This window comes from Manis pentadactyla, chromosome 3, assembly GCF_030020395.1.
Source record: "Manis pentadactyla isolate mManPen7 chromosome 3, mManPen7.hap1, whole genome shotgun sequence".
In the NCBI taxonomy this organism is placed as follows: domain Eukaryota; kingdom Metazoa; phylum Chordata; class Mammalia; order Pholidota; family Manidae; genus Manis; species Manis pentadactyla.
The window spans coordinates 42,229,107-42,253,094 of record NC_080021.1 but is presented as its reverse complement, the minus strand read 5'-3'; the positions used below and the strand labels follow the sequence as shown (position 1 = coordinate 42,253,094).

The window sequence follows — 23,988 nt, the reverse complement described above, 5'->3', positions numbered from 1 at the left end:
CTCAGTTTCCTCATCTAAAGGGGATGATAATAACTGCAGACCTGTGAGGGTTAAATTCAAGTCCTTAGAACAGTACCAGGTGCATCCTAAGGTTAGGGGCCAAGTTCCATCACCTGCCTTTCCAGAGAAAGCAAGGAGTTCCTATGAGCAGTCACCTCCTCCCCAACCTGGGACAAAGACCTCTCCATGGGTTCCTGAAGGTGGCAGATAATCTGCATGTTTTCAGCTGGAATTTTCCATTCAGGAGTCCATTCCTGCACTGTTTTTCTTGCCTGCTTTCAAAGGGACAGCCTCAGAAAACCATGTCAATATACCAAAATGGGTTTATCATCTGGGAGGCTTCCTCTCAGCACCTGATATCTGGTCCCTTAGTCCCCTGCTGAGAATGCAGATATCTGTGGCTCTTCACCTTCTATTTTCCTATGTATCTGTACTTTTATTCCTGCTAGTAGAATTCAGTCTCAGTCTCCCCCCCAGTTGCCAGGCCTCTCTTTTCTACAAATCAGGACTCCCAGTTTCCTTGATCCTGGAGTCCAGGCCCAGGCAAACTAGAACCACTGAGCTCCTTTGCTGGAGGTGCCATGGCAGTGTCCACCTCTGAGATACTCCCAGATGGTTGTCATGCCCTAAACTCTTAAGCAGCAAACACCATAAATATCTGTTCAGCAAGAGGTAGTTGAAATGAAGCCCAAGATTTAAAGAAAAGGAAATAGATGATTGCTCCTTGAGAGATAGAGATGGATAAGAGGGTCATTGAAAGTTCTAGAAAGAAATCCCATAGTTTTCTTAGAAACAGCTCTGTCAGGTGCCTAAGAGAAGGCAAATGGTGTGGTGGGACTGGGGATGGAGAAAGGGGTGGAGGCTCAGATCTCAGGGAAGGCAGGCTGAAGTGAGTGTGATGAGTATAAATGCTGGCCTGTGTGAGGTGTTGGCCGTGAAGCTGGGTGGGCAGTGACAGATTCAGGGGTGAGCAGTTGACTTTCAGTGTTTCCCCTGGAACTTGTTGCCCTCTGGTCTGTACCTACATTCCAGAGGGCCCCTTCCTGGGACTTCTCATCTTTTTTTTTTTTTTTTTATGTTTACCTTCCTAGGCATTGCTAATATTCTTTAAGCAGAGGCCACAAATGCAGTACCTACAGGGCTCAGGTAGCACAAATATGAGTTGTTGGGGGACTCCACAAGAGGACAAGCCTTGAGACCTCACATGGGTAGATGGAACTAATCAGTCATGGCTTACTGTGGCCAAGTCAAGTATGGTATTTCTAGATCTTTGAATTTTTTCTATTTATTTTTAATTTATTTTTATTTTGGTATCATTAACATAAAATCACATGGGCAACATTGTGGTTACTAGATACCCCCTATTATCAAGTCCCCACCGCATACCCCATTACAGTCACTGTCCATAAGCATAGTAAGATGCTATAGAGTCACTATTTGTCTTCTCTGTGCTATACTGCCTTCCCTGTGCTCCACCCCCGATATTATGTGTGCTAATCGTAATGCCCATTATTCCCCTTAACCTGCCCTTCCCACCCACCCTTCCCAGTCCCTTTCCCTTTGGTAAGTGTTAGTCCATTCTTGGGTTCTGTGAGTCTGCTGCTGTTTTGTTCCTTCAGTTTTTTCTTTGTTCTTATGCTCCACAGATGAGTGAAATCATTTGGTACTTGTCTTTCTCCACCTGTCTTCTTTCTGAGCATAATACCCTCTAGCTCTATCCATGTTGTTGCAAATGGTAGGATTTGTTTTCTTCTTATGGCTGAATAATATTCCATGGTGTATATGTACCACATCTTCTTTATCCATTCATCTACTGATGGATGCTTAGGTTGCTTCCATTTCTTGGCTACTGTAAATAGTGCTGCAATAAACATAGGGGTGCTTATGTCTTTTTCAAACTGGGCTCCTACATTCTTAGGGTAAATTCCTAGGAGTGGAATACCTGGGTCAAATGGTATTTCTATTTTAATTTTTTGAGGATCCTCCATACTGGTTTTCACAATGGTTGAACTAGCTTACATTCCCACCAGCAATGTAGGAGGGTTCCACTTTCTCCGCATTCTCGCCACCATTTGTTGTTCCTCGTCTTTTCTATGTTGGCCATCCTAACTGGTGTGAGGAGATATCTCATTGTGGTTTTAATTTGCATTTGCCTGATAATTAGCGATGTGGAGCATCTTTTCATGTGCCTGTTGGCCATCTGAATTTCTTCTTTGGAGAAGTATCTGTTCATATCCTCCACCCATTTTTTAAGCAGGTTAGTTGCTTTTTGGGTGTTGGGGCGTGTGAATTCTTTATATATTTTGGATGTTAACCCTTTGTCGGATATGTCATTTGCAAATATATTCTCCCATACTGTAGGATGCCTTTTTGTTCTGCTGATGGTGTCCCTTGCTATACAGAAGCTTTTTAGCATGACGTAGTCCCATTTGTTCATTTTTGATTTTGTTTCCCTTGCCCTAGGAGATGCATTCAGGAAAAAGTTGCTCATGTTTATATTCAAGAGATTTTTGCCTATGTTTTCTTCTCTAAGTTTTATGGTTTCATGACTTACATTCAGGTCTTTGATGCATTTTGAGTTTACTTTTATGTATGGGCTTAGACAATAATCCAGTTTCATTCTCTTGCATGTAACTGTCCAGTTTTGCCAACACCAGCTGTTGAAGAGGCTGCCATTTCCCCATTGTATATCCATGGCTCCTCTATTGTATATTAATTGGCCATATATGCTTGAGTTTATATATGGGCTCTCTAGTCTGTTCCATTGGTCTATGGGTCTGTTCTTGTGCCAGTACCAAACTATCTTGATTACTATGGCTTTGTAGTAGAGCTTGAAGGCAGGTAGAGTAATCTCCCCTGCTTTATTCTTCGTTCTCAGGATTGCTTTGGCTATTTGAGGTCTTTTGTGGCTTTATATGAATTTTAGAAGTATTTGCTCTAATTCATTGAAGAATGCTGTTGGTATTTTGATAGGGATTGCATTGAATCTGTAGATTGCTTTAGGCAGGATGGCCATTTTGACAATATTAATTCTTCCTATCTATGAGCACAGGATGTGTTTCCATTTTTTGGCATTTTCTTTAATTTCTTTAATGAGTGTCTTGTACTTTTCAGAGTATAGGTCTTTCACTTCCTTGGTTAGGTTTATTCCTAGGTATTTTATTCTTTTGGATGCAATTGTGAATGGAATTGTTTTCCTGACTTCTCTTTCTCATTCATCATTAGTGTATAGGAATGGAACAGATTCCTGTGTATTAATTTTGCATCATGCAACTTTGCTGAATTCAGATATTAGATCTAGTAGTTTTGGAGTGGATTCTTTAGGGGTTTTTATGTACAATATCATGTCATCTGCAAACAGGGACAGTTTGACTTCATCCTTGCCAATCTGACTGCCTTTTATTTCTTTGTGTTGTCTGATTGCCTTTGTGTTGTCTTCAAGAGCTATGCTGAAATAACAGTGGGGACAGTGGGCATCCTTGTCTTGCTCCCGATCTTAAAGGAAAAGCTTTCAGCTTCTTGCTGTTAAGTATAATGTTGGCTGTGGGTTTGTCATATATGACCTTTATTATGTTGAGGTACTTGCCCTCTATACTCGTTTTGTTGAGAGTTTTTATCATGAATGGATGTTGAATTTTGTCAAATGTTTTTTCAGCATCTATTGAGATGATCCTGTGGTTTTTGTTCTTTTTGTTGATGTGGTGAATTATATTGATGGATTTTTGAGTGTTGTGCCATCCTTACATCCCTGGAATAAATCCTACTTGATCATGATGGATGATCTTTTTTATGTATTTTTGAATTCGGTTTGCTAATCTTCTGTTGATTATTTTTGCATCTATGTTCATCAGGGATATTGGCCAATAATTTTCTTTTTTTATGGTGTCTTTGCCTGGTTTTGGTATTAGTAGGACTCCTCATCTTTAGGGAGGCTCAGAAGGACTCCCTTGTTTTACATATAGTGGAAATAACTCAGGAGAGTCAGGGAAAGAGAGAGACTGAAGTGCCAAGGAGAGAGTGGACTATGTCATCATTGTTGCTAGTAAACAGTGCCTGAGAGGCCCTTCCGAGGGACCCATTGCCCCTTGGAGCTCCAGCCCGTGAGGTCATCTTTGAACCCTGCCATGTGGCTTGGCAGACAGCCACCACTGTCTTTTCTGGAAGGACCCTGAAAGAGTCTCAGAGAAAAAGGCAGGGCTGGGCTTGATTCCAGAGGCCTCCACTGTTGTGAGAAATTGGTGGTAATGACAGCAGTGATGAGAGGCAGTGGGGTGTACAACCTAGAGCACAATGACCTTGCCATGTGAAGAACCTGGATTCCAGTCTTAGCCCTGCCACTCACCATCTGTAAGGATTCTGAGAAGTACTTAAACTCTTTGAACCTCAGTTTCCTTAGCTTTGTAATGGGAATAGAATTGTTGGGAGCACACTTGAAGTGCTTGGTATAGTGCCTGGCTCAGAGTATAGTTATTAATAATACTTACTGTTATTAACATCTATCCTCTGTTATATCATCCATCAAATGGGCATGCTACTACCTGTGAAACAGTGTTGTTGTAGTGTTAAATTAGATAAGTAATGTGAATCCTACTAGTGTGCAGGATGTTGTAATGCTCAGAGTGAGTTGGCTGAACCTGAAATTTTTACCAAAAGATCTGCACATAAAGTCAGTGGGTGAGCAGATGGACCAGCTAACATTTTTAGAAAGTTCTTCCAAGAGTTTCGTCCCAGGAACCATTATCTACTGTTGGACAATGTGGCTCACTCAACGGGAATACTCCGCTGCTATTTAGGCTATTGTATTAGTTTCCTACCACTGCTGTAACAAATGACCAGAAATTTAGGGGTTAAAACAATACAAATTTATTATCTTGCAGTTCTGGAGGGCAGAAGTGTAAAACAGGTCTTGCTGGACTAAAATCAAATTGTCAGCAAGGCTTCTTCCTTCTGGAGGCTCTAGGGAAAAGTCTGTTTCTTTGCCTTTTTTGGCTTTTGAAAGCTCCCCATGTTTCTTGGCTCCTGGTCTCTTCTTCCACTTCAAAGCACAGCATCTTCCAATCTCCCTACCCTCCCTCCCTTTCTTTCTCTCCCTTTCTTCTTTATTGTATAAAGACCCTTGTGATATATTGGGCCCACTTGGATAATCTAGAATCATTTCTCCATCTCAAGATGCTTAACTTAATCACCTCTGCAAAATCCCTTTTGCCTCAAAAGGTAGTATTTTCACAGATTCTAGGATTAGGCAATAGACATCTTTGGGGGGCATATTCTGCCTCTCACAGTTGTTATTAGAGAAAATGATTGAAAGCACAAGATTTTATCTCACTTCTGCTTGGAGCTTATCCCTGCACCTTCCCAGTCAGGTAAGTGCTTTCACTTGTCTTAAAGGAGAGGAGCTGAAGACTGCAAGGCTATGGATCAAATCTTGTGTGAGCCGTGAGTTTCTTGAAATTCAATTCAGAAGTTTCAGTCTTTCTTTCCTTGACACTCTCAGCTTTTGACCTTAGCCCCTCAGAGTGGTCTCCTTTTCCCTACCAACAGCATTTGCCATTTTTCTAGCTCCTTCTCCTCTTCTATTTCCAAAAAATACAAAGAATGTCCACATCTCTAAGGTCTCCTCTAAGATTCTCAGACAAGTGTCTGTATTATTTTCCTATTGCTGCTGTAGTAAGTTAGCACAAAGTTAGTGACTTGAAACAACACAAGTTCATTATCTTACTGTTCTAGAAGTCAGAAATCTGAAGTGGTTCTCACTGGACTAAAATCAAGGTATTAGCAAGGTGTTAGGGTTCCGTCTGGAGACCCTAAAGAAGAATCCATATCCTTACCTTTTGCAGCTTCTAGAATCTTCCCTCATTGCTTGACTTCTTGCCTCCTTTCATCTTCAAAGCTAGCAACGTCAGGCTGGGTCTTCTCATTCCACTTCCCTCTTATACTTTCAAGAACCCTGGTGATTGCATTGGGCTTACTTGGATAATTAGGATACTCTCTTTATTTTTAAAGTCAGTTGATTAGCAACCATAATTCCCCTTTGTTATGTAACATGACATAGTCATAAATTCTGGGGATTAGGACTTGAACATCCTTGGGGGACCATTATTCTGCCCACCACATGGCTTGAGAGGCTAAATTCTAGATCAGGACCAGCTGAATAATCTTACTCTATTAACATTCCCTTCCAGAATGTGCATAACTGGCCTGTGCTCAAGAGAGGCCCCTGTTGAACTCTCTTAAATCCCTGCTGTAGATCTTCTGTCTGAATCCCTTTATCCATGACATGGTCAGAGAGCAATGGAGGCAGGAGTGTACTGCATACTTCATTTATTAAGTAAACTTTTTATCAAAGGAACATATAAAAAGATACACAAACCTTAAGAAAACAGGTCATCGAAATTTTGTGAAGTGAACACTCTCATGTGACTGTTTCCCAGATCAGCACCTCAGAGTCCTGCTTGTCCCCCAGCTAATTATCACCTCCTCCTGAATGAAGCTACTACTCTAACTTCTATTACCATAAATTGGTTTTGCCTGTTTTTTAAGTAAACATTTTATTAAAATACATATACAGAAACATACACATATCAGGAATGCAGCTAGATTATTTTTCATGAGAGTGTAACCAGCATTCTGATTAATCAGCAGAACATTTCCAGCACCTGAGTACCCTTCATACCTCCTGCTTACTGACCCCCAAGTGTAACCACTCTCCTGATTCCTCTGATTTTAGATTAGTTTTGTCCATTTTGGAATTTTATTTTATTCGACAGAATGTTTGTAAATGGTATGTAATGGTATGAAGTGGCAATTCATTCTTTTCTATTGCTGTATAGCCTCCCATTGTGTGACTGCACCTCAGTGTATCTGTTCTATTGTTAAGGGTTGTCTTGCCAATGGGTTTCAGCCCCAGGCAAGTTCATTATGGATTCAATGTGACCAAAGAAATTGATAGCAAAACATTCTTTGGGGTGAAAGGGTTTATTACCCGGCATGTTCTCCCGGTAGATCTAGCACTAGCATCTCTGCCTCTGCCCAGAGCACTGGGCCGAGCTCTCTATATAGTGCAGTAATAGCTTATTGCCTAAAGGTATGGAAGTGGTAGCCTAGCAACAGGCCAGTTACACCATCAGGTGGTTTAAGTTCAGTGAGGATCCTGGCATTAGGAACCCCAACTTCCCCACAAGGGTCATTTAGGTTGTTTGCATTCATACTTCATTTTTTTTTTCATACTTGATTTTGAAAGGGAGTGACTACCTACCCATATCTCAGTTGTCATTCAATCTAGCCAGCAGAGAGTAAGAGACATTGTATGGAGCTACCATGCTAGAAAAGAGGGTTAATGATTGTGTGCATGTGTGTGTGTGTTGACGGGGGTGGCTGGGGGAAGTTGTTGAGGTTAGCATTCTAACACAGGGCCAGATTATGGGGCTTTGAATGCTAAGCTAAGGACTCTAGATTTGCAACCTATTGGTATGTGGAAGTCACTGACAGTTTTTGAGCAGGAGCATAATAAGCATGGTATTGGGTGGGAAGATTGAATTCAGCACTGGTGCCAGATGGATTCGAAGGGAGAGACTTAGAAAGTCTATTAAATAGGATTACATTCAACTCCAATTTAGCAGAAAAAACTGGTGACAGTGGTTTAAAGAAGGAAGTTCATTTCTGTCGTGTTCTAGAAGCCTGGAGGCAATAAATCTAAAGCGAGAGTGGTGTCAGGGACCCACATTCCTGTGCCTTGTTGATTTTACCATGCAGCATGGCTTCCGTTTCTGTGGTGCCTTGAGTTCCAAATGACCTCTGGGTCTCCAGCCAGGATGTCTTCATTCTAGCCAGCAGGAGAGGAAAAGCAAGGAGGTCATTCTCCTCATCCCTCCTTTAAGTTCACTTTTCAAAAGGAGGGCAGTCTGAGAGCTGTGATCTTTATCCCAGACCCCCGTCATGTGTACGGTTAAAAAGTGGGAGTTCTGTTTCTAAAGAAGGAGGGGAAGGAAGATAGTGGGAATTAATGAACAACCTGTAAGACCTTTGTGGTCTCTCTGATGTGAACAAGGGCCAGGTCTAGGGTTTTGGTCTTGGTGTGGATGGAAGGAAAAAGGCATGAGAGACGTCACAGAGAAAAGAATGGTGGCATTTGGTGCTCGATTGGATGTAAGGAGATGAAAGGTATGAGAGGAATGACCATGTACACCAAAATATGAGGTGAGGGGTTTTCCCCCCAGAAAATTATTCCTTGGAAAAGAGGAAATTGCCCTATATTTGAGTCCTTGCAAAGTCTTTCAAAGTGCTGAGAGCTCCATCAAATATTTTGTACAAATTACTGTTTGGGGAAGACACTTAACTTGAAGTGTCCTCAATCAATTGCTAGTTTTGGATAGAGGGACAAGTCAGTTCACCAAAACAGCAAAAAAAAAAAAAAAAAAAGAAAAGAAAGAAAAAAATCAACACATGCTTGAGGGCACAATTTCACAATTGCACGTACTGAATGATACTGGATATGTTCCTTTAAAGAGCAACACAATGAGTAAGTTGCAGAGATGGTGACTTTATGTCTCCAGAACATATAAAAAAATCCAGCTGGGCTCGTGTCGTGTAATTGGGAACTGATAACCTGAGGTGAACTGATAACCAGTGACAACATCATAGATGGATTCAGAAAGTGCTGTATCTCAGATAACTTAGAGGTGAAGATGTTAGAAGACTCAAAAAGCATCTTTAGCATTGACAAAATACCAATGTTAGAAAGGCAAGCATTTGAAAATATTGTTTTATAAAAACAGAGAGAAAAATTTGTTTCATGGAACATTTTTAATGTAAAAGACATCTCTAAATTAATACATTATTTTGTAAATTTAAATGTTTTGGCTGCATTTTTTACTAAATTGGCATATTAATTATTATAACTAGATATTTTATATTTCACCTATATCCTTTAAAAATTATATATTCAACTTGGCCAAGAAATTTCGGGGGAGGGCGTTCTCCCATCACAGGAGATAGCCACTGGAGTCACAAACATTCAGGCAAATACAGTGTGTAAAGGATGACATGGGCTAGGTGGTTTTTGGGTGCAGAACTAGAGCCAGTTTGATGCAACATTTATTGATCTTCTGTTGATCAATAAATTTGTTTGTCAACATTTATCTACTTTCTAAAAATTTGTTTGTGAAATTTAGGAGCCAGCAGCCTATGGAGGATACAGAGATGAGAAGGTGTGTCCCAAGGAAAAGCTCACCATCTAGGCAGGGAGACAGATGTGGTAGCAAGAGAAAGAAACCAAGTGCTAGAGCAGACAACAAACCCATTGTCAGGGGTGCAGAAAAGTCAGTCCTCATTGGAAGCATTGGAGAACATTTTAGAGAGTGGGTAGAATATGACTGAGCTTTGAGGAATGAATGTGATTTTGATTGATGTTGAGTGTAGACCTTCTGGGCCAAGGGACCTGCATGGATAAGACACCCAGCTGTGATAAGAACCTGGGTTCTTCAGACACTGGTGGGGAGTCTGGGGTGAGTGGGGGCGCTGCTATGGTAAGGGGTGGGCAGTGGTCTGTTATGGGGGGTCCTTGAACATTACTGTTATGCAGTCAGGCCACAGCTGGGTTCCAAACAGAGAAGGGACAGGCCCAATAGGTGAAGCACCCAAGGGAAGAAGAGCAGTTCTGAAGCTCCGGGAAAAGTCTGGGTGAGAAGTGGAGAGAATGGAGCATTGCTGCAGTGGTGGGACAGTCAGGAGGAGGGGCCCTGCCGAGGCGGCAAAGCCAGGGTTTGTCCACTCACAGATGCGATGGTGATACGAAGAAGGCATGGAAGCTGGCTCCAACTTTCCAGTCAGGCTGGCTGAGCGAATGGGGATAACTTGACCATGAAAGTTGACTTGAGGGGAAGAAGACGAGTTAGTATCCAGAAAGGCTGAGCTGGCAAGGAGGCCTTTATCACTGGGTAAAAATCACAGGCAGGCAACGTCAGGCCAACATCAAGGAAGATGGTATCTAACATTTAGAGCCACCTAGAAACCATGACCTTGAGTCCTACCAGAGGCTGGGTTCCCATTTGCTGGACACGCAGGAGCTGTCTGTCTCCCGCCAGTATTAGGCCTGAGGCCGCTGCAGCCCCAGTACCGTGCAATAACCGTGAATGCACATGGAGTAGTTAGTGTGCACGCTCAGCATGCTGGCAGGGCAGGCTTTGAGGGACAGAACTATTGAACTTTCAAAATTGGGGAGGTGATTCAAAATCTCTTTTTTTTACAAGTAGGATGACTGCCTGAGATATAGGAAGGGTAGAATCTTAGCTTTGCCACTTAACTGTCTCTGAAGCCTTGATGAGTGAATCTTAGTGTTCCACCCATAAAACTGGGATCTCATCCTCCTCACAGAATGATTGTAGGGATGGAATGAGATGATAATAAAAAAAAAGTGCCCATTTTCCTGCCTGGTTCATAGTAGGCACTTAAAGAGTATTAGCAATCTCCCCCTTTCTTCTTGTCCAGAGGCAGGGTTGGCCATTGTGGAGGGTGTCATGCCCAACCTTCTTCAGGATAGTAGGGTTGTATCGGCCCATGGTCCAGTTTAGGTCGAGCAACACTGCTTTCTGACCACATTCTCACTTTAGGGCTGCCTAACTTAAGCCCAGAGAGGGAAGCCGTGTCATCACAGAAGTCTCCTCTCAAGGCCCACAGCACATAGTGTCGGCTCTGCCGGGATTCCCCACTCACATGTCGATTCGCTTGGAACTGTGATGCTTTGCGAGTCCACAGCTCAGAGAGTCAGAGCAATCTCCTCTTTCTCACCCCAACCTCTCGGTAAAGCTAAGTGAAAAGACTCATTGTCTCATAGGAAGGAGAAAATTGCTAAAACAAAAGTCAAAGCTGTTGCAGTTTTTAAAAATATTCTTTCCATGCTCCCAAGTGCTTCAAGGAATATGTTTAGATTGATATGACCTCTATTTCTCAGCACAATTCTTCTTATATGCCCATATATGAAAGAAACTGTTTCTTAAACATCATTCTACTTTCCAATTAGAACTGGTTCCTGTTCTTCAAATGCTAGCAGCTGTAATTGCCAAACTAAGAAACAATTATAAATATGGGCTATCTGCACTGACTTACGTTTTTCTTGCTTCACTGCCATTGTGTTCTAAATGTTTGGATTTAAGGGTCAGCATGGAAGTGGGCCTTGAGAGTATGTTGTATACATCTTGAAATAAAAAACATGGACTTTGTATGTGCTCAGTTTGGAAGAAGAACAGCATTAAGATAATAAATCACATATAAATGATGAAACACACTTATAATGTCATTTAAGATGTGATAAATACCAAGGAAGCTTGAAAGTAAACAGTAGGTTTAACAGAGAAAGAGGCAAAATCTTATACGTTTTCTTCCTTTATTCAGAAGGAATCTCACAGTTCAGGCTGTGAAAAGGGACCACCAGTCCAACCAGTAAAGAGTTTACTTTGTTTAAAAGGATGAGAAGGCAGGAGTTATCCATCATAAGCTGGTATGCCCTAGAGCCTCACCACAATTTTGGCTGCACAACCTTGGGCAAGTTACTTAACTTCCCTGAATTACTGTAAGAATTAAATAACTTAATACCTTTTAAGCACTTGGCCTAGTGCCTGGACATAGTAAGCACTGAATAAACATTTGCTATTTTTAATATAATTTTAATGCATAGTGAAAAGTGAGCCAGCTCAATAGGGCAAGTGAGAAAAACTGTGGACTTTGAAGGTTGACAGGTCTGGGTTCATCTCCAGGTCAATTTCTGAAAGCAATTTGTTGAACAAACAGTTCACTGAATTATGGAATTTTTTTTTTTACCTTTTGAGAAATGGTCCCTGTCCTGTTCCTGCTTCTGACAGCAAAACAGCTATGGCCTTTCATGAATTGATTTCTGGGGATTTGACTTGTAGCTAATTGAGTTTTCTGCTAATGGATGAACTGTCCAAATGGCCTGCCCACCTTGGGTTTGAATCCTTACTTCGCCACTTACTTTAGTTGTGTGACTTTGGCCAAGTTATTGACCTTCCCTGGGCTTCAGTTTCCTCATCTCTAAAAAGCAGAGATAATAATTATGATTTCTGCAAGATAGATATGAGGATTAAATGAAGGCAGTGAGTGAATTGCCAAGGACAAGATAAAGATTTCATGAAGATTTTACATGCAAACATTGTTCCTTCTTAAATATTCCCTCCTCCCCACCTAATTTATATACATTAATAAATTGCTATGACACTCATTATATCCATAGAAAATGGAAGAGTAAATTTAAACCCAATCCCAGGATATGCCTTCTCTGTGAGGTTTTGCCAGGCAGAATAGTCTTAACATCATTCGCCATGTGACCAAGTACCTTTCTCCTCCCATGTAAAGCACTGAGATTGGCCATCCTGGAAAAACCTGGATCTGACCATGTCACCTCCCTGCTTAGAATCCTACCTCCCTGGAGTGACTCCAGGACCAGTAAAGAAAGCGGGTAAAGGCACTTGCTCTTCTGGTCAGGACAACACTACTCTGTTTTCAGCTCCCCTTGCTCCTTGGACACCTGCACCTCAAATAAGGGTTAGAATTCTTACGCATCTGAGAGTTTCCTGCTCAATATCAGTATTGATTCTATGTTTCTCTGGTCCCCTAGCTCCTTTGCTTGTTTATATGTCCCTGTGCCCCTGAGTATACCAGGTACTATTCTGAATGCTTTAGTTATGTGTATTAACCCAGTTAACTAATACTATCCTATATTTCCATAAGGCTCAGAAGGTAAAGTGGCTCACCCAAGACCACAAACAACAAGTGTCAGAGCCAGGATTCAAAGCCACGTAGGTTGGTGCTGGAGTCCAAGCCCTTAACCACTGCACCATGCTCCCTCCTAGTAGATGTGTGGGGATGCAGGGAGGCTGGGAGGCAGGGAGGCTGGGAGACTGGGAGGTAGGGAGGCTGGGAGTCAGGGAGGCTGGGAGGCAGGAAGGCTGGGATGCTGGGAGGCAGGGAGTCTGGCTATGTGATGCTACCTTATGTCAGCCATACATAAATTACTTAGGAAATTTATATGCACTAATTTGTGCCATCCACTATTATTAGATGAAAGGAATATTATAACTTAGATATAGTTTTTTCTTTTTCAAATCCAAGATACAGGATGTGACAATGAGTAATTGATAATAAATGCAACTGAGAAGAAGCTCCAGGATAAGTTTATTTTTTCCCCCTCATGTTTTCCATTCAGTCTTATAGTGATCAAGGTGGAGAAAAATTCCAACAATGCCCGCCCTGCTCAGAGTATCCAAGAATCTACCAATGGGGGTTACTTAAGTTCTTAAGGATCAAACACATGAAAGGCATTTTAAGTACCAGTGGAATGTCTGATACGTGGGAAGGCAGAGCGGTGGGTCTGCAGCACTGGAACTCGAGAGATCTGGACATCTCACCATGCCCCCTTCTCCTGTTGTGTTTGTTGTAGCCTTGCCCTGCTTCCTCTTCTTGAAGATGGAGAAGGTGCTGGTGGGCTGCTTTCTGCTGATCCTTGGACAGATCTTCCTCCTCCTCCCTGCTGAGGCCAGGCAGCGGCCTCCCACAAGGTCCATCTCCAGAGGGAGACACACTCGGACCCGCCCGCAGACAGTCCTCCTGGGTGAGTCATGGTTGCTGCACCTACAGAAGCAGGCAGCCTGAGGTGGCTGAGGCGGACCTCCAAGCCAGGGACTGAATGTCAGTCATCAGTCCAGTAGCTCGCCTGTCCCTGGGGTCCTATTGGGTGTGTGGGGAGAGGGGATCTCCTTGGCAATGACTGAATCCTGAGTTGAGGATATGCTTGTACTCAGGTTTTCAAAATGATATTGAATCTCTTCTATTTCAAAGTCTTCATTTAACCTAAGTTCATGAGTTTTCTCCAATATGCAAGAGCAAGATTTTTCATCTGAAAAGGTCCTGGTTGGACTTATGAGAATTTTTTATTGGATTTGTCCAACTCATCTCTGTTAATAATGCCCCCCTGCATGGCAGTATGGGGAAGAGAGCAGGAGGGCTTGCAGAAGGTGGGAGCAGGCGCAGAAGAGACGGAAGGATGCTATGAGCTGAATCAAGTTATTAGGAATCGAAAATGTCAGGGGTCTATTATTCTGGCCCAGCAAACATATTTTCTTCAGGTGAATTTTTCTCTCTCTCTGAGAGAAAGGAAAGGCCATGAAACCACACAGATTATAGATAAACGGGCCAGGTTATAAATATGGGTTCTGGTAAACTTAGGATGTGGGGTAATAGGAAGGTTTGCCAGTAGAAAGAGAATGGGTTTTGGCATAGACTTGGGTTCAAGTTCCAGCTCTCCTGTTTACCAGATGTGTATACTTAGGCAACGTAAGATCACGCAGTTGGGCTTTGGATGGGGCTGTTTTCACAATGAACAACCACACACTGAGCTGGAAAAACATTCTTCTCTTGGCCCCGAATATCTCTCCCAGGCCCCCTCCCAGCACACTGGGCCTTCCCTAATTGTCAGCATTCAGCACCCTCCCTCTCAGCTCAGGCTCTGAAGTGGAAACCCCTCTCTTCTGAGGTAAGAGCTGGAAGCCCACTTTGCCAAGACATCAACCCCAAAACCAGTATTGCCTTCTGTTTCTCAGCCTGAGGAAGATGGAACACGGCGCATCCCCCCACCTCAGGGAGTGCTGGAGGGCCGTTTAACTTACGAACACGGTTGACTGCGTGAGAATCATGAATCCACAAGGCAGACACCACAACTTTGGCCTGGATTCTCAAGAGCAAACTGCTTTTGGTGTTAACTTTGACAGTATACAAAAATGGAGAAGCCATGTTATTCACAGTAGTCCTTGCCCTGATCATATGACTTTCTCTTCATTCTTAGAATATAGTGTCTTGTGTTTTATGGGTCTTTTTCTTGGCTTTTTGTTTTCTACACTCAAAACATTGTATGGGCACATTTCACTTTTTTGTGGCAAATCATTCACTGCATGATGTATTTCCACTATTCACTTGCTTGCAAGTGTGTCTCTGAAAGTTTAACAGAGTAGAAACAGAATTGTTTCTCAGGTTAGTTTTTTGTTTGAATTTTCTGATTTTTTTAAAAGTTCACGTTTTATGTCTTTGTCTTTCCATCTTTCTTCTTATTTTACTTTTTATTGAAGTATAGTTGACATATAGTATTATATTAGTTTCAGGTATACAACATAGTGATTTGAGAGTTATATGCATTAGAGAATGTTCACCATGCTAAGTGTGGCTGTCATCTGCCACCACACAAAGTTATTATAATATTATTGATTATATTCCCTATGCTATACTTTTCATCCCTGTGACTTGTTTATTTTATAATTGGAAGTTGGCCTAAGTTTGCAGAGTCCCAGTAACAACTTGAGCTAATTTAAAAAAATAATGTATATGTTTACCTTTCCCTCTGAATGTTTGCAGGCTGCTTAGGTGATAGGCTGTGATATGTGTCCACGTGGGCTTATCTGCTATTTCATTCATTCACCTGAAGTTTCTGCTCTGTGCCAGACATGGGGGAAAGCATACTTGTATTGCGGAGACAGACATGTGAAAAGATCATTAATTTGGTGGAATTGGTGTGCAACAATAGAGGTATAGCTAAGCAGCCCTGTTCTGCCTGCTATAGTCTCAATATAAGGCAGTGGTTCTCAAACTTTCTGATCTCAGGACTCTTTTACACTGAAAAATTATTGAGGATCCCAAAGAGCTTTTGTTCATGGGTTAGGTCTATCTAGATTTGCTGGATCAGAAATAGAAAGAGAGCTTTAAATTAATTAATTAATTAACTAATTAATTAATTACAAATAATAATAAACCCATAACATAATCCATAATTGAAATAAAAATATTTGTATAAAAACAATATTTTCTAAATTAAAAATATAGCAAGGAGAATGGCACTGTTTCACATTTTTTGCAAATCTGTTCAATGTCTGGCTTAATCGAAGACAACTGGATTCTCATTTCTTATCCATTCAATCTGTCATGAAATGTTATATTCATTGGACTATGAGAAGGAAATACAGCCTCACACAGATATGTAGATGGAAAAAGGGGGAGCATTTTCATATAATTGTGGATTTTTCTCTGATATGATACCAAAACTTGACAAATAGTAGTTTTTTAAAGGTGAGTTGCAATGTGTGATCTGAAGCCATGTCAATAAATTTCATACTCATATACTCATGAGAGAATGAGAGTACAAAAAGCAAATACTAGTGCTATTATGAAAACAGTTCTGACCTCATGGACCCTCAGAAGGGGTCTCAGGGACCCCGAGGGGCCCTCAAGCCACACTTTGAAAACCGCTGGTTTAGGGAAGCCTTTCCAGTGAAGGTCAGGACCAACAGCTGAGGGATGAGCTGGCAGGAGAGGAGAGAGGGCATCTCCTGAAGGTGGGCCCCTGGAGGTGGGGCCGCCTGTAAGGCAGGTGGCTGAGCTGGAGACAAGCCTGGAGGAGGTGGGAACTAGATCCTGTAGGAACTTGGGGGCTCTGACACAGAGTCTAGGCTTCATACTGCGGGGCTGGGAGCCCATGGAGGACTTTCCACAGGCAACAGTGGTGATCTCTGCTGCCTCCCTTTCCACCCACTGTGCCGTCTGACAGCCTCAATCTTCATGGGCTGTGGGACAAAGGGCAGGGAGAGCCCAACCTTCCAGGCTGCCAGGGGAAGGAATGGGCACATTTTCCAGCTGAAGGTCCCTTCCAGGCCACCATACTGGCAGGCAGACTTAGAGCAGCAGGGTGCTGTACCCAGGGCATAGGCTCTTGGAGGCCTTCGGATTCTTCCCCTCTGCACCCGTCCTTCATCAGGGGCCTGCATCCTCTCCCAGACTCCTCCCTGGGCCCCTCTCAATGTGGCCATCACTGGAAGTCACACTACTCATACCCCTAGTTGCTCCCTGCTTTGCTTGTGCACATTTTGTCTCTTTATTATATCATTGTCATAGTGGGGTGGACCTGTCCTCAGGGCAGCCAGTGGGGGCATATCAGCTATTTAGGGAACCTTAACCCTCCTTGCCCAGACTCCCACTGTATTCCTGACTGTCCTCACTCCTGGAATGAGAGTATGCACACTGACTACACTTCTGCCAGCGACCTCCCCTGTTTTGTCTTTTACAAGATCCTGTTGACCTGTGCATTCTTTTCTGAATTTGCCAACTTAGCTCATTTTATTTCTACTAACTAACGTTGAAGTCTTTTCCTTTCCTTGTTATAAATTCCCCTTAGGATCAATGGCACTGCAGAATTCATGTTCGTGTGTTAAGGCAGGACTTTGTGGCAATATGACAGCAGATTTGAGAAGTAGAAGGTGGAGATTTACAGGGAGTCTGGCCCACAATGTGGTCAGGGGACGGTGGGAGCTGAACCCCACCCCTCCACACACACACTCCACACAGTTTCCAGAGGCGTTTGGGGATAGAGGTCACAGAATTTAGTAGATTTCTTCACAATGGTTAGTTTACTACTTAAACATAAAGCAAGTGAAGACTGTCTAAGAACTTACTGTATACAGTGCCAAATTCTGTTTCTGGGAAACCACAGTATGTTATGAGGCACTTATTTCCATTTTTGCATGCATCTCTCATTAAACCTGAGATCAAAATATTGGTAAAAATGCAATATGTTTCATATAAGAAGCTGAAACCTCTAAGTTAGTGATGTGACTGAAGGAGTTGGCTGGCCCAGAATTAAGTGTAAGAATGTCCTGCTCTGTGTTGCCTATGGAGGTTTTTGCCAAGGTTGATAATTACTAACATTTTCAAATGCTGGCTGCCAGTAAATGAATTCCCACATCCTAAAACAATCCCCCTAATTGACATTTCTTGGCACCCTCAGTGAGGGAGGAAAAGCAGATGCCAGAAGCCATCAGAGCCTCTGGCTCCTGGAGCAACAGACCCACTGGGGCCGCCAGTCTTACATGCTCTGAAGGTACTTTGTCACCGGTAGAACTTCTGTCTCCTTCCCTGAGCTTGCTGGGGCTTTGTTTGTCCTCTTCCTTCCACCTGGAGGATCTTTCCTTGGCCAAGGTCTATTATTGGCCAGGGCCAGGTAGAATGCCACCTCCTCCCTCTCCCAGTCAGGCAGGATCCTCTAGGATGGGCCACGCATACTACAGTCTTCTGCCAAAGCATCAGCCCTGACTGCCTTACATTCCCAGGGATAATAGTGGCACCTACCCAAGAGGGATTCCGATCCCAGTTTTTTTTGTACTTGCCTTGTTTTTACCACTAATACTGTGCACCCATGAAGGGAGGGCTGGAGTGTTTCTTGTGTCTCATAGCACCTCTGGAGGGTACTCTCACTTACTGCTGTGAGTAGGGACATGCTAGCTCACTTAATCCATGCAAAAATGATGAAACTCTGCAAAGTGGTTATTGTTTTAACCTATTTTCAGACAAGGAAGCTACAGCTCAGAGAAGTTAAGCAATTTGGCAAATTTGTCAAGATAGCAAACCTAGAAAGAGAAGGTGTCCAGCCTCCCTGCACCCCACCTCCTCTAGGGAGAGGACACATGACTTGGGGGAGGTGTGACCTTGAGCAAAGAAAATGGCACCTCACACTCGAGCTTGCTCCCAGACCAGGATATTTCGGCAGATCATGAAAGGCGCATCTGTGTTTGGAGGCGTCACTGTTGGTTACACCTGGGGTCCGCTGACCTCAAGCCCTGGCTGTGGTCCTGCCATGGCAAAAGCTCAGTGTGTGCTGAACGACTGAGTGGAGGAGACATGCAGATGGCTGATTTCATCCTCATTTAGATGGTTCCAGCCTCCATTCCACTTCTATTTAGCAAGTGACCCTGGCAAGGTGGTTCTCTTCTCCAGTTTATACATCTACAAAGGAAGTTGGTTGAAGCTAGTGATCCTTCAGGTCTTATGTACGATGTGGTGACATCATTGATTCCCCTGCCTTCCAGATGTCCCTTCTCTGGCTCTCATGCGATCCTTGGCTTTCTTTCACTCCGTCCAGCTGGGAGAGCCAAGGTGGAACCCTGTTCTGGAGGCCAAGGAGACAGAAGGGGTGGGGCAGCAGGATTAGCAGGTGGGTGGGGGCTGCTGGGGTTGGGGGAGTAGGATTAGACAGCAGAGCAGTGGTTCTCAAACTTCACTGTGCAGCAGAAGCTCCTGAAAGGCCTGTTAGAATATACAACTGATCTCCACACCCCGAGTGTTTGATTCAGTAGGTCTGGGTTGGGGCCTGGAAAGTTGCATTTCTGGAGACCTCAGTTTGAGAACCCTTGCAGAAGAAAAATCTGGGAGATGGGATGGGGTTGGGAAGGAGGCAAAGATCTTAGAAGGAGATGCTGTGGGGCCCAAGCCAAAAAGATAATGGATGAGTAACATCTGTAGGGAAAATTACAGCTGGAGAGGATAAACTAACTGTAAACTTCTTGGTCTTTGAAAATAAGCTGTTAGCATTTTTTCTAGCCAGAGGGAGTTGGCAAAGGTGGACCTCAAGCCTGTACCAGCATTTGCAGCACAGCAATTAACACACATCTAAAGAATCGAATGGTTGGTGTGTGTCTTTATCATCAGAACTGATTGTAAAAATGAAGACTGTTGTGTAAAGCTTATAGAATTGTTCTAACTATAGCAAAGGCTTTTAAAAAAATAACTCCTTTGAAGTGAAATCACACCCCCTCTTTAGCCCTCCTCTGGGCATCTCCTGCAGTACAACCACAGTTGGAGATGTGGACCCGAGGGAGGGACTGTCACGATGCTACTCAGCCCAGATGCATACAGTGCATCTCTTCATGCCTGTGCTGTTTCACGTGTAAACCAACATCTTTGTTATCATTCATTTTTAATAAGCTGCGTGAAGTGGATTCCACATTCCTACCTGGTGATTAATACTGGGGGAATCCAAAAGCACAGCCTCTGACTTGCAATAAGCCACAAAGTTAAAAGCTTTCCTAGCCAATAATGAATAAATAACTTGATGTTTTTTCTTCTACAGATTCTCTCTCTCCCCTTTGCTCCCCTTTCTCTCTTCTATTAAACTCTTCATCCCCTTCCTTTTCTAGAACTCTCCTTTATCTCTTCCTCTCAAATCTCTCCCTCCATTCCTCATTTTCTTCTTCAGTTCCAGAATGTCCTGTCCTCAGCTTGCTATAAGTTTGGCCCCTGCAGTGTGTATGTGTGTGGCGGTGGGGGTAAGGCACATCCCCTCAGTGGGAGGCATACTCATTGTTCTTTGATGGCTGGTGCTCTTAGTGGGGAGGTGCACCAACTTACCCCTTTGAAGCTAGTAGTGTCCCATGTTTCCCTAAGTGATGTTAAAAATAACAATGGTAATGGTGGCTGCCTTTTTTTTGCTTTTTTTTTACCATCTGCTATGTGCCAGGCACTCTGGTAGGCAGTTCACTTTTCACTCTGTGTGCTATTATTATCCCCATTTCATAGACAAAGAAACTGAGGCTCAGAGAGGTTAAATGTATTTCTTGAGGCTGTACAAGCACTGAGCAGCCAAGTGACCCTTGAGAAGCCAACTTGCCATTTCCTCTGCTCAACCCTTTTCTACAACCTTACCTCCCCTGTTTCATCCAGCCATACTGGACTCATCTGTCAGGTTTCAGTGGAAGCATTCCTAACCTTCTAGTCTGGGACTTCATATGGCAACAGTGCCTTCTCATAGCATGCTGCATGTCCCAGCACAGCCCTTAGTGGCCTGCACAGCGATTGCCTGCCTAATTGTTCATGTGGTGACAACAGTGCTTAGTAACAAGCCAGGCACACAACAGGCACTCAGAAAACAGCTAGATAAGGAATGAGTAAGACATGAGCAAAGAGCTCTCTCTAGAGAGGAGCCACAGGTTGGGGAAGGTTTCCAAAGCCAGGCCATGTGGAAAAGACTCGAAAGACCTGAGCATATTTAGCTTGAAATTAGAAGATGTCGTGCTCTCTGAAGGCTGTGTTATGGAAGAGTTGAGACTTGTTATTAAGACTTGAAAGAGGAGATGCAGGACCAAACCCCTGTGCTTTCAAGGAAACAGATTTTTCTTCCATATAAAATTGTAGCCTCTGGACTAGCCCAGGAAACAAATTGCCTCCTCAGATATTGGGGATATTGAAGGCCTTGAGTGCAGAGGGTTAAATAAATCTCTAATCTGCAAACCCTCACATTCCAGAATTCTATGGAGGTACCTGCAGAATAGGAAATAAACCAGAAGATAAGAACTTCCTCCTCTATTAAGAAAAAAAAAAAAGCTAAATATTTGTTTTCCAAGAAAAACCTGCCTTGGGAGCTCTTGAAATAACATTTTTTTAATTAGGGAGAAACTGAGAAATTTTTGGTGACTGACAACAGTGTGACTTGTCCTGTGTTTCACTCTGGCAGTATTTAGTGAGTGAGTGAAAGAATGATTACAGATAAATTGCATTTGTGTTTAGTTAATTTATGTAGAGTTTGCAGTCAACAAAAATACCAAACCTTTATTCCACATGTCTTAATAGCTCTCATATGGCAGATTTCTTTAAATTTAAGTGGAATACTTTATATTTTTTTGTACTAAATCTTAACTTCATTTAGATTCATTCTTCTTAATTCTTTTTCCTCCTTAACTTAACCATTTAGAATCATTTGTAAATTTGATAAAATACTTTCTATATCTTTCTCTAAGTCCCCACTGAAAATATTAAAAGACTGTTTTATATTCTTTTGAAATGACTATAAAGAATAATCTGCTTCAAAATTTCATGTCTAAATATTTAATGACTATTAGATGCTGAAAATATAAGGAAAGCTACTTCAAAAAGTTGCTTGAATAATTAACCTACGGATATTTCCTGTATCTGAGAGGAAACAGTACATAGATGTGAGGTGTATATTAGTGTGCCACAGCCTGGGCGGCTTAAACAATAGGAACTTATTTTCTCACCATTCTGGAGGCTAGAAGACCAAAATCAAGGTTTTGGCAGGGTTGGTTTCTGCTGAGGCCTTTCTCTGTGCCTTGCAGATGATGCCATCTCCCTGGGTCCCCACATGGTCTTCCCACTACCTGTGTGTATCCAAATCTCCTCTTCTTACAAGGACACCAGTCATACTGGATTAGCCTAATGATTTCATTTGACCTTAATGAACTCTTGAAAGATCCCTGTCTCCAAATATGGTCACATTCTGAGATGTTGGGGGTTAAGACTTCAGCTTATGAATTTTGGGGGACAGAAGTCAGCTCATAACAAGATGCTTCACTTTCATTTGTGGAGGACAGGATGTCTTCTCTGATATGTTCCCAAATAGCCTCTTTTTCCTTTCTGATTTACTTTATATTCCCATTTCAGTGGGATATAACCATTACTGACATACATTGGGGAAGCATGTTCATAGACTTCAGTGGTTTGATACTTATTAATTTATCCTTGCATATTTCTGAGTCCTTAAAGCAGGTCAGACAGGCACAGTAGTTTGGACAGCTGACATCCCGAGGATGCAGATGGGAAATGCCTGCAGTCTAGCCAGAATGTGAAACCAAGTCTGAGCAAGATTTCTCAAGAGCCAAGAATTAGAACCCCTAGCTCAGAAAAGCTTTCTTTCAGTATACCCAGAGGAAGCTAATTTATAGGGAAAGATGAAAGGAGGGCAATATGTGTATTTTGGCTGCTCAGACCGATGATGGGGCCCTGGGAAGGAAGGGGAGGGAGAAGTTTTCATAAGCCCTCAGCCAGCCAGTGAGTAAGCACATCAAAGAGGACGCTGGATGGCCACATGTACAAAGAGCTGATGCAGGGACGGGTCTCGGGGAGAAACAAGAGGAGTAAGCATCTGACCACCTGGGCTAAAGGTCAGTATGGGCCTTGAGAAAGGCATGATGGATTACACGTGATGTGTGACATTTGGCCATGAGAAGCCCTGGGAGGATGAGCCCCAGAGGCCTTTAAAGTCAGGTTGGACCATGAAGTAAACCACAGAGGAATCCCTTCCAAAGGGCTCAGACCTGGTGAAGGCTGCAAGAAGCTGCTTTCCATCTACAGCTTTTAATTCCCCGACCCTGATACCAGGACTTGTTCCAATCCCCTCAGTCCATTCATTGAATGAATATGCACTGAGAATCCCTTTGTTGCAAGGGCTGTACTAGGCCCAGTGAAAGATGAAGAATCTTGAAATCTTTTGGACTCATTGTGGGGTAGCCAGGGAAGAGTTCCCTCCTCCTAGGGTTATTCAGCTGTGTGCCCTGGATGCCACTGCCCCTGGGCTGTCCTGTGCAGTTGTCCCATCCTCTGAAGGAAACATACTTCTCTATTCCCTTCTTGAATTTGTCTCCAAAATGAAGATGAATGGAAAAACTGTTAATTTTACCTAGCTATTTTTCTATACTAAAATAGTTTAGTTCTAATACATTATTTTTTCATAATTTGCCTCAGTTTTGTCATTCATTCATTTGCTAAGTAAATACACATTAAGTATCTGTCGTGTGCAAGGCATCGTTTTGGGTGCCAGTGATACTGTGGAGCGATGCCAAGTCACCTCTGGCTCACTCCCCTCATGCTTTAGGTACTGGTACAGATTCCGCATTACAGGCAGCACGGGGTTATGGGGGAAATTTTGTATAAGATCAGTCCTCAAGAGCTAGTAAAACTTATTTGTGAAACCACCTGGGCTTGATGCCTTCTGTAGAGAGGATATATTCGACAACCAATTCAAGTTCTTTAAGAGTCATTACTCTGTCTGGGTTTTCTCTTTTTTCTTGAGTCTATTATGATAATTGGTGTTTTCCTTAAAAACTCTCTGATTTATCTATATTTTAAAATCTGTGGACATACATTATAGTTCATAGCACCATATTATAACATGGGCATGGTATTCTTTAACAAAAAGTACCCAGTGTTTTGTTCCCATAGTTCACAAAACTCTTAGCAAAAATTCTCAAGTAGCCTTCAACCCAGGTGATGGGTGTGCAGGGAAAGGGGGAAGATGTCTCTATTGACCCTTAGGCTTTCCTCATCGTACCTGGCATTTATAAGATCTCTCCAGCTTTACAAACACCTATTGCTTAC

At 42.7% G+C, this 23,988-nt stretch overlaps 1 protein-coding gene across 2 annotated transcripts in view; it reads left to right on the top strand.

The window, feature by feature from the left end:
* MATN2 (matrilin 2) overlaps positions 1 to 23,988 on the top strand; it is a 129,476-nt gene that overhangs the window by 1,111 nt on the left and 104,377 nt on the right. For both annotated transcript variants that reach the window (XM_036875696.2, XM_036875687.2), the window contains exon 2: positions 13,451 to 13,621. In XM_036875696.2, the coding sequence (XP_036731591.1) occupies positions 13,477 to 13,621 (145 nt within the window). In that variant the 5' untranslated portion in view covers positions 13,451 to 13,476. The remainder of the gene's footprint in view (positions 1 to 13,450; positions 13,622 to 23,988) is intronic.